The sequence below is a fragment of the Oncorhynchus masou genome, chromosome 12 (assembly GCF_036934945.1).
Source record: "Oncorhynchus masou masou isolate Uvic2021 chromosome 12, UVic_Omas_1.1, whole genome shotgun sequence".
Taxonomy (NCBI): Eukaryota; Metazoa; Chordata; class Actinopteri; order Salmoniformes; family Salmonidae; genus Oncorhynchus; species Oncorhynchus masou.
This window is the reverse complement of record NC_088223.1, coordinates 95,761,729-95,772,440: the sequence shown is the minus strand read 5'-3', so window position 1 is coordinate 95,772,440 and position 10,712 is coordinate 95,761,729. Positions and strand designations below refer to the sequence as shown.

General features: G+C 44.1%; 1 protein-coding gene across 2 annotated transcripts in view; it reads left to right on the top strand.

Moving 5' to 3' along the window:
- The first annotated feature begins 3,278 nt into the window (after nt 1-3,278).
- Nucleotides 3,279-10,712, top strand: part of LOC135551102 (periostin-like) — an 89,529-nt gene continuing 82,095 nt past the window's right edge. For both annotated transcript variants that reach the window (XM_064982519.1, XM_064982518.1), the window contains exons 1-2: nt 3,279-3,481; nt 7,021-7,122. In XM_064982519.1, coding sequence (XP_064838591.1) covers nt 3,363-3,481; nt 7,021-7,122 — 221 coding nt within the window. In that variant the 5' untranslated portion in view covers nt 3,279-3,362. The remainder of the gene's footprint in view (nt 3,482-7,020; nt 7,123-10,712) is intronic.

Genomic DNA, 10,712 nt, shown 5'->3' with positions numbered 1-10,712 from the left:
CTGAATTAGCTGTAGTTTTTGTTGTTGTTGTTGTAGTCCTAAACTAGCTGTAGTAGTAATTGTTGTTGTAGTAGTTGTTGTTGTAGTCCTGAACTAGCTGTTCCAGTTGTTGTTGTAGTCCTGAACTAGCTGTACCAGTTTTTGTTTTTGTAGACCTGAACTAGCTGTAGTAGTTGTTGTTGTAGTCCTGAACTAGCTGTAGTTGTTGTTGTTGTGGTCCTGAACTACCTGTAGTAGTTGTTGTTGTTGTAGTCCTGAACTACCTGTAGTAGTTGTTGTTGTTGTAGTCCTGAACTAGCTGTAGTTGTTGTTGTTGTAGTCCTGAACTCACAGCACCAGATGAATCAGATGTATTAGCTCTAGAATAGATCAAATACACGGAACGGCTGGAGGTCCCTGAGGAGAGGTTGAAATGGCTGGAGGTCCCTGAGGAGAGGTTGGGGGTCATGAGGAGAGGTTGGGGGTCTCTGAGAAAAGGTTGGAATGGCTGGAGGTCCCAGAGGAGAGTTTGGAATGGATGGAGGTCCCAGAGGAGAGGTTGAAATGGCTGGAGGTCCCTGAGGAGAGATTGGGGGTCCCTGAGGAGAGGTTGGGGTTCCCTGAGGAGAGGTTGGAATGGCTGGAGGTCCCAGAGGAGAGGTTTGGAATGGCTGGAGGTCCCAGAGGAGATGCTGTGGTCCCTGAGGAGAGGTTGGGGGTCCCCGAGTAGAGGTTTAGAACGGCTGGAGGTCCCAGAGGAGAGGTTTAGAACGGCTGGAGGTCCCAGAGGAGATGCTGTGGTCCCTGAGGAGAGGTTGGGGGTCCCCGAGTAGAGGTTTAGAACGGCTGGAGGTCCCAGAGGAGAGGTTTAGAACGGCTGGAGGTCCCAGAGGAGAGTTTTGGAATGGCTGGATGTCCCAGAGGAGATGTTGGGGGTCCTGAGGAGAGTTTTGGAAGAGAAGTTGGAATGGTTAGAGGTCCCTGAGGAGAGGTTAGAGGTCCCTGAGGAGAGGTTAGAGGTCTCTGAGGAGAGGTTAGAGGTCCCTGAGGTGAGGTTAGAGGTCCCTGAGGTGAGGTTAGAGGTCCCTGAGGAGAGGTTAGAGGTCCCTGAGGAGAGGTTAGAGGTCCCTGAGGTGAGGTTTGAAAACCCCTGAGGAGAGGTTAGAGGTCCCTGAGGAGAGGTTAGAGGTCCCTGAGGTGAGGTTAGAGGACCCTGAGGAGAGGTTAGAGGTCCCTGAGGTGAGGTTAGAGGTCCCCGAGGAGAGGTTAGAGGTCCCCGAGGAGAGGTTAGAGGTCTCTGAGGAGATGCTGGGGGTCCTGAGGTGAGGTTAGAGGTCCTTGAGGAGAGGTTAGAGGTCCCTGAGGAGAGGTTAGAGGTCCCTGAGGAGAGGTTAGAGTTCCCTGAGGAGAGGTTAGAGTTCCCTGAGGAGATGCTGGGGGTCCTGAGGTGAGGTTAGAGGTCCTTGAGGAGAGGTTAGAGGTCCCTGAGGAGAGGTTAGAGGTCCCTGAGGAGAGGTTAGAGGTCCCTGAGGTGAGGTTAGAGGTCCCTGAGGTGAGGTTAGAGGTCCCTGAGGAGAGGTTAGAGGTCTCTGAGGAGAGGTTAGAGGTCCCTGAGGAGAGGTTAGAGGTCCCTGAGGAGAGGTTAGAGGTCCCTGAGGAGAGGTTAGAGGTCCCTGAGGTGAGGTTAGAGGTCCCTGAGGAGAGGTTAGAGGTCTCTGAGGAGAGGTTAGAGGTCCCTGAGGAGAGGTTAGAGGTCCCTGAGGAGAGGTTAGAGGTCCCTGAGGAGAGGTTAGAGGTCCCTGAGGAGAGGTTAGAGGTCCCTGAGGTGAGGTTAGAGGTCCCTGAGGAGAGGTTAGAGGTCCCTGAGGTGAGGTTAGAGGTCCCTGAGGAGATGCTGGGTGTCCTGAGGTGAGGTTAGAGATCTCACAAGTCTTGAAGACCACTTCAGCTTCCCTTCTGGTCTATATGGTCAGATACAGAAAGAAAAATACATTGTATTTTGTCTCTAACTTTTATTTTGTATTTTTGCTGCTGGTCTTGTCATGCAAGACTCCTTTAAAAAATACATCTTGGTCTCAATGGGACTCACTGCCAAAGTAAAGATGAAAAACAATAAACTATTCATCTGAAACAGACAGCTTCACTTCTGGTACAGTAACTATACTGTTAGTGAAAGGCTTGGAGACACTGGGATGACAGGCTGAGACAGCTATGAACAGAGAGAATAATCGGTCTTACCGTCAAAGTCATTACGTACGCCTCTCAGATATGTACAGTAGGCGGGAGTCCCAAATGGCATCCGGACTCATTGAGCTCTGGTCAAAAGTAGGGGGTGGGAAGGGTGAGTAGAGGGAGAGGTAGAGGGAGAGAGAGAGGTAGAGAAAGGGAGGGAGAGGGAGAGAGACTCCCATATCTACTGGGTGAAATACCACACTGTGCCATCACAGCAGCAAGATTTGTGACCTGTTGCCACAAGAAAAGGGAAAACCAGTGAAGAACAAACACCATTGTAAATACAACCCATATTTATGCTTTTTTATTTTCCCTTGTGTACTTTAACCATTTGTACATTGTTACAACACTATATATAAATATATATATATAATATGACATTTGTCATGTCTTTATCGTTTTGAAACTTCTGTATGTGTAATGTTTACTGTTAATTTTTATTGTTTATTTCACTTTTGTATATCTACCTCACTTGCTTTGGCAATGTTATCAAATGTTTCCCATGCCAATAAAGCCCTTGAATTGAATTGAATTTAACAGAGAGAGACACAGAGAGAGAGAGACACAGAGAGACAGAGACAGAGACAGAGAGAGACAGAGACAGAGAGCGAGAGAGAGAGACAGAGACAGAGAGAGAGAGAGAGAGAGAGCGAGAGAGACAGAGAAACAGAGAGAGAGAGAAAGAGACAGAGACAGAGAGAGAGACAGAGGGACAGAGAAAGAGAGAGAGAGAGAGAGAGAGAGAGAGAGAGAGAGAGGAGAGAGAGAGAGAGGGGGAGAGAAAGAAAGACAGACAGAGAGAAAGAGAGAGTTGAGATTGAGAGAGACAGAGAGAGAGAGAGAGAGAGACAGAGACAGAGAGAAAGAGAGAGTTGAGATTGAGAGAGACAGAGAGAGAGAGAAAGAAAGACAGAGACAGAGAGAAAGAGAGAGTTGAGATTGAGAGAGACAGAGAGAGAGAGAAAGAAAGACAGAGACAGAGACAGAGAGAGAGTTGAGATTGAGAGAGTTAAATAAGGAGGGGGGTGTAAAGAGAATACTGGTATAAAACCTCCCACTCCTGTGAGCCCTCCCATTTCTCCTGTGCATTTTGGAGAGGAGTGAGTGTGTGTGACCTACTCTGGAGAGAAACAGACAGAGACGACCCGAGGATGAAGCTAGTGTTTGTGGCTGTGTTAGCGCTCTGTACGCTCAGCTCTGTGGATAGAGTGGATTCTTCAGCCTACGACAAGATAGTGACACACAGCCGCATCCGGGCCAGACTCCAGGGGTAAGGACCATGATGGGGACAGGGTGGGAGACACAGAGAGATGGAGAGAGATGGAGGACATGGGGTTAAACGGGACAGGGGGGATAGAAAGAGATGGGGGCAGTGGGACAGAGAGAAAGAGCGATAGGGGACAGGGAGAGATGGAGAGAGAGGGAGAGAGAGAGAGAGCGATAGGGGACAGGGAGAGAGAGAGAAAGAGCGATAGGGGACAGGGAGAGATGGAGAGAGAGAGAGAGCGATAGGGGACAGGGAAAGAGAGAAAGAGCGATAGGGGAAAGAGAGAGACGGAGAGAGAAGGAAAGATTAAGAGTGAGACAGTGCTCTGAGGACATAGAGGGACACAGACAGAGAGAAAGAAAGAAAGGATTTTAAGGTGATCTAGATAATTGATTAATTGGGAAGTGTTGCATTGGAATAACGGAGTAATACACCAGATCACCTGTTGTGGTACACGTCATAGTCTGTCCCATAACTGAACGGGATGTTCAGTGACATTATGTTGTGTTACTTAACCTAACAGAAAGGGGTTCATCATTTATATACTGTAGCACTGAGCTACATTAATTCATACAGCCTCTGTAATTCTACAAAACAATCTAGAGATGAAGGGCAGCACTTTTTTATTTATTTAACCTTTATTTAACCAGGCAAGTCAGTTAAGAACAAATTCTTATTTTCAATGACGGCCTTGGAACAGTGGGTTAACTGCCTGTTCAGGGGCAGAACGACAGATTTGTACCTTGTCAGCTCGGGGGTTTGAACTCGCAACCTTCTGGTTACTAGGTTCCAGGGTCGCAATTGTAAATCAGAACTTGTTCTCAACTTGCCTACCTGGTTAAATAAAGGTTAAATAAAAATAAATAAAAACTAGTCCACCGCTCTTCATCTCTGAAGCGTCACAGAGTGCGCAAATCTTTAACGAAAACATCGCCTGTCAATTTTAATCACTATGAAACGCTGAACTTCCAAGGATTTGAACTGTTTAAAACAATCTGAAGCAGAGGTTTAACTCCAATACCTTTTACTGAGAATATACTTTATATATACTAAGACTATACTTTATATATACTAAGAGTATACTCTATATATATTAAGAATATACTTTTGTATATACTAAGAGTATACTTTGTATATAATAAAGAGCATACTTTATAAATACTAAGAGCATACTTTATAAATACTACGAGTATACTTTATATATACTAAGCGTATACTTTATATATACTAAGAATATACTTTATATATACTAAGAGTATACTTTATATATACTAAGAGTACACTTTATATATACTAAGAATATACTTTATATATACTAAGCGTATACTTTATATATACTAAGAGTATACTTTATATATACAAAGAATATACTGTATATATACTAAGAGTGTACATTGCATATACTAAGAATATACTTTATATATACAAATAATATACTGTATATATACTAAGAGTATACATTGCATATACTAAGAGTATACTTTATATATACTAAGAGCATACTTTATAAATACTAAGAGTATACTTTATATATTCTGATATTATACTTAATATATACTAAGAGTATACTTTTATATAATAAAGAGCATACTTTATATATACTAAGAGCATACTTTATAAATACTAAGAGTATACTTTATATATTCTGATATTATACTTTATATATACTAAGAGTACACTTTATATATACTAAGAATATACTTTATATATACTAAGAGTATACTTTAAATATACTAAGAGTATACTTTATAAATACTAAGAGTATACTTTATATATACTAAGAATATACTTTATATATTCTTAGAATATACTTTATACTAAGAATATACTTTATATATACTAAGAGTTTACTTTATAAATATTAAGAATTTACTTTATATATACTAAGAATATACTTTATATATACTAAGAGTATACTTTATATATACTAAGAGTATACTTTATATATACTAAGAGTTTACTTTAAATATACTAAGAATATACGTTTCTGTACTCCATACATTCGACTAAGAAACAGATGGTTAGGCGTAATGTTGAAGCTCTTGGCAGGGATATGTGTCAAAAGATGATTTCGCAAAGTTATGTGCATAATTTGAAATCATTATTTTATATTGTGGTGCATATCAAACAGAGTATAATTCCATGAACCCCAAAGTGTTTCATAAAGAGGTCAGAGGCATCGAATTAAACATTGATTTAGAGCCATGCAGAAAATTAAATACGGTTCCCCATCGTCTTTCATAGTTGTTGAATGACGTGCAAATGGGGAGGAGGATGTTTGCAATGAATGATAATTAATATATTCACCCTCCTCCCTCCTCTTCCCCTCCTCCCTCCTCTTCCCCTCCTCCCTCCTCCCTCCTCTTCCCCTCCTCCCTCCTCTTCCCCTCTTCCCCTCCTCCCTCCTCTTTCCCTCCTCCCTCCTCCCACCTCTTCATCCTCCTCCCTCCTCTTCCCCTCCTCCCCTCCTCCTCCCTCTCTCCCCTCCTCCCTCTTCTTCCCCTACTCCCTCCTCCCTCCTCTTCCCCTCCTCCCTCCTCTTCCCCTACTCCCTCCTCCCTACTCTTCCCCACCTCCCTCCTCCCACCTCTTCCCCTCCTCCCTCCTCTTCCCCTACTCCCACCTTTTCCCCTACTCCCTCCTCCCACCTCTTCCCCTACTCCCTGATCCCACCTCTTCCCGTACTCCCTGATCACACCTCTTCCCCTACTCCCTGATCACACCTCTTCCCCTACTCCCTCCGCCCACCTCTTCCCCTCCTCCCTCCACTTCCCCTCCTCCCTCCTCTTCCCCTACTCCCTCCTCCCACCTCTTCCCCTACTCCCTCCTCCCTCCTCTTCCCCTACTCCCTCCTCCCACCTCTTCCCCTACTCCCTGATCATACCTCTTCCCCTACTCCCTCCTCCCACCTCTTCCCCTGCTCCCTCCTCCCACCTCTTCCCCTCCTCCCACCTCTTCCCCTGCTCCCTCCTCCCACCTCTTCCTCTCCTCCCACCTCTTCCCCTCCTCCCACCTCTTCCCCTGCTCCCTCCTCCCACCTCTTCCCCTGCTCCCTCCTCCCACCTCTTCCCCTCCTCCCTCCTCCCAACTCTTCCCCTCCTCCCTCCTTCCAACTCTTCCCCTCCTCCCCCCTCCCACCTCTTCCCCTACTCCCTCCTCTTCCCCTCCTCCCTCCTCCCACCTCTTCCCCTCCTCCCACCTCTTCCCCTCCTCCCTCCTCCCACCTCTTCCCCTCCTCCCTCCTCCCACCTCTTCCCCTGCTCCCTCCTCCCACCTCTTCCAACTGCTCCCTCCTCCCACCTCTTCCCCTCTTCCCACCTCTTCCCCTGCTCCCACCTCTTCCCCTCCTCCCACCTCTTCCCCTCCTCCCACCTCTTCCCCTCCACCCACCTCTTCCCCTACTCCCTCCTCAAACCTCTTCCCCTACTCTCTACTCCCTTCACCATTTCTCTCCTTTGCCTCCTTCCGGAACCTCCCCCCCCTCCTCCCTCTCCGCTCCCCCTCCCTTGCCCTCTCTCCTCCCACCTCTCCCTCTCCCCCAGACCCAATGTGTGTGCCATGCAGCAGGTGATGGGGACCAAGAAGAGGAAGTACTTCAGCACATGTAGGACCTGGTATAAAGGCTCTATCTGTGGGAAGAAGACGTAAGTTACACACACACACACACACACACACACACACACACACACACACACACACACACACACACACACACACACACACACACACACACACACACACACACACACATTTGGAACCAAAAAAGGTTCTTCAAAAGTTTGTTCCATGAGGACAACATTGAGGTTCTTGATTGCACCTTTTAGCAAAGAGTTTATAGATTATGTTATCTGTATTTAACTAGTTTGTTAAGAACACATTTTTATTTTTAATGACAGCCTAGGAACAGTGGGTTAATTGCCTTGTTCAGGAGCAGCACAACAGATTTGTACCTTGTCAGCTTGAACTTGCAACCTTCCGATTATTTGTCCAACACTCTAACCAATAGGCTACCCTGCCGCCTCTACACTCTAACCACTGGGCTACCTGCCACCTCTACACTCTAACCACTAGGCTACCCTGCCGCCTTCACACTCTAACCACTAGGCTACCTGCCTCCTCTACACTCTAACCACTAGGCTACCCTGCCGTCCCTACACTCTAACCACTAGGCTACCCTGCCCCCCTACACTCTAACCACTAGGCTACCCTGCCGCCTCTACAATCTAACCACTAGGCTACCCTGCCGCCTCTACACTCTAACCACTAGGCTACCTGCCTCCTCTACACTCTAACCACTAGGCTACCTGCCTCCTCTACACTCTAACCACTAGGTTACCTACCTCCTCTACACTCTAACCACTAGGCTACCCTGCCACCTCTACACTCTAACCACTAGGCTACCTGCCTCCTCTACACTCTAACCACTAGGCTACCCTGCCGCCTCTACACTCTAACCACTGGGCTACCTGCCACCTCTACACTCTAACCACTAGGCTACCCTGCCGCCTCTACACTCTAACCACTAGGCTACCTGCCTCCTCTACACTCTAACCACTAGGCTACCCTGCCGTCCCTACACTCTAACCACTAGGCTACCCTGCCGCCTCTACACTCTAACCACTAGGCTACCTGCCTCCTCTACACTCTAACCACTAGGCTACCCTGCCGCCTCTACACTCTAACCACTAGGCTACCTGCCTCCTCTACACTCTAACCACTAGGCTACCCTGCCCCCTCTACACTCTAACCACTAGGCTACCTGCCTCCTCTACACTCTAACCACTAGGCTACCCTGCCCCCTCTACACTCTAACCACTAGGCTACCTGCCTCCTCTACACTCTAACCACTAGGCTACCCTGCCCCCTCTACACTCTAACCACTAGGCTACCCTGTCTCTTCCTAATTAAAGGAACCTGCCTCTTCCTAATTAAAGGAACCTGTCTCTTCCTAATTAAAGGAACCTGCCTCTTCCTAATTAAAGGAACCTGCCTCTTCCTAATTAAAGGAACCTGCCTCTTCCTAATTAAAGGAACCTGTCTCTTCCTAATTAAAGGAACCTGCCTCTTCCTAATTAAAGGAACCTGTCTCTTCCTAATTAAAGGAACCTGCCTCTTCCTAATTAAAGGAACCTGCCTCTTCCTAATTAAAGGAACCTGTCTCTTCCTAATTAAAGGAACCTGTCTCTTCCTAATTAAAGGAACCTGCCTCTTCCTAATTAAAGGAACCTGCCTCTTCCTAATTAAAGGAACCTGCCTCTTCCTAATTAAAGGAACCTGTCTCTTCCTAATTAAAGGAACCTGTCTCTTCCTAATTAAAGGAACCTGTCTCTTCCTAATTAAAGGAACCGGTCTCTTCCTAATTAAAGGAACCTGTCTCTTCCTAATTAAAGGAACCTGTCTCTTCCTTATTAAAGGAACCTGTCTCTTCCTAATTAAAGGAACCTGTCTCTTCCTAATTAAAGGAACCTGTCTCTTCCTAATTAAAGGAACCTGTCTCTTCCTAATTAAAGGAAACTGTCTCTTCCTAATTAAAGGAACCTGTCTCTTCCTAATTAAAGGAACCTGTCTCTTCCTAATTAAAGGAACCTGTCTCTTCCTAATTAAAGGAACCTGTCTCTTCCTAATTAAAGGAACCTGTCTCTTCCTAATTAAAGGAACCTGTCTCTTCCTAATTAAAGGAACCTGTCTCTTCCTAATTAAAGGAACCTGTCTCTTCCTAATTAAAGGAACCTGTCTCTTCCTAATTAAAGGAACCTGTCTCTTCCTAATTAAAGGAACCTGTCTCTTCCTAATTAAAGGAACCTGTCTCTTCCTAATTAAAGGAACCTGTCTCTTCCTAATTAAAGGGGTGGCAGAGTATCCTAGTGGTTAGAGCGTTGGACTAGTAACCTATAAGGTTGCAAGTTCAAATCCCCAAGCTGAGAAGGTACAAATCTGTCATTCTGCCCCTAAACAAGTCAGTTAACTCACTGTTCCTAGGCAGTCATTGAAAATAAGAATTTGTTCTTAACTGACTTGCCTAGTTAAATAGAAAGGAGCAAATCTCTTCCTAATTAAAGGAGATTTAGTTTAAATTGTAAATTGGAATTCTTTCTCCACTATGGCCTATTTATTGCCTTACCTCCCTAATCTTTCTACATTTGCACTCACTGTATACAGATTTTTCTATTGTGTTATTGACTGTATGTTTGTTTATGTGTAACTCTGTGTTGTTGTTTGTGTCACACTGCTTTGCTTTTTTATTTTATTTTATTTTAGATTTAAAAAAAAATCTTGGCCAGGTCACAGTTCTAAATTAGAACTTGTTCTCAACTGGCCTACCTGGTTAAATAAAGGGTTATATATATAAATACCTGGTTAAATAAAGGGTTAGGGTTATATATATAAATACCTGGTTAAATAAAGGGTTATATATATAAATACCTGGTTAAATAAAGGGTTAGGGTTATATATATAAATACCTGGTTAAATAAAGGGTTATATATATAAATACCTGGTTAAATAAAGGGTTAGGGTTATATATATAAATACCTGGTTAAATAAAGGGTTATATATATAAATACCTGGTTAAATAAAGGGTTAGGGTTATATATATAAATACCTGGTTAAATAAAGGGCTAGGGTTATATATATAAATACCTGGTTAAATAAAGGGTTAGGGTTATATATATAAATACCTGGTTAAATAAAGGGTTAGGGTTATATATATAAATACCTGGTTAAATAAAGGGTTATATATATAAATACCTGGTTAAATAAAGGGTTAGGGTTATATATATAATATATAAATACCTGGTTAAATAAAGGGTTATATATATATATATATATAAATACCTGTTAAATAAAGGGTTAGGGTTATATATATAAATACCTGGTTAAATAAAGGTGAAATTAAACAAACATAAATAAAACACTGTCAGCTGCCTGTTCAGGGGAAGTTTGAGTCAGACCCTCTGGTCCTGGAGGTCTGGAACTGCTTTCTCTCTCTCTCATTATGTATATATGTCTGTTTCGTTATCTCTATCCATCCATCTCTCTCTCTCTCATTATGTATATATGTCTGTTTCGTTATCTCTATCCATCCACCTCTCTCTCTCTCATTATGTATATATATGTCTGTTTCGTTATCTCTATCCATCCATCTCTCTCTCTCTCATTATGTATATATATGTCTGTTTCGTCTCTCGCTCCCTTCTACCCCTTTCTCCCTCTCATGTCTCCTTTCCTCTCCCTC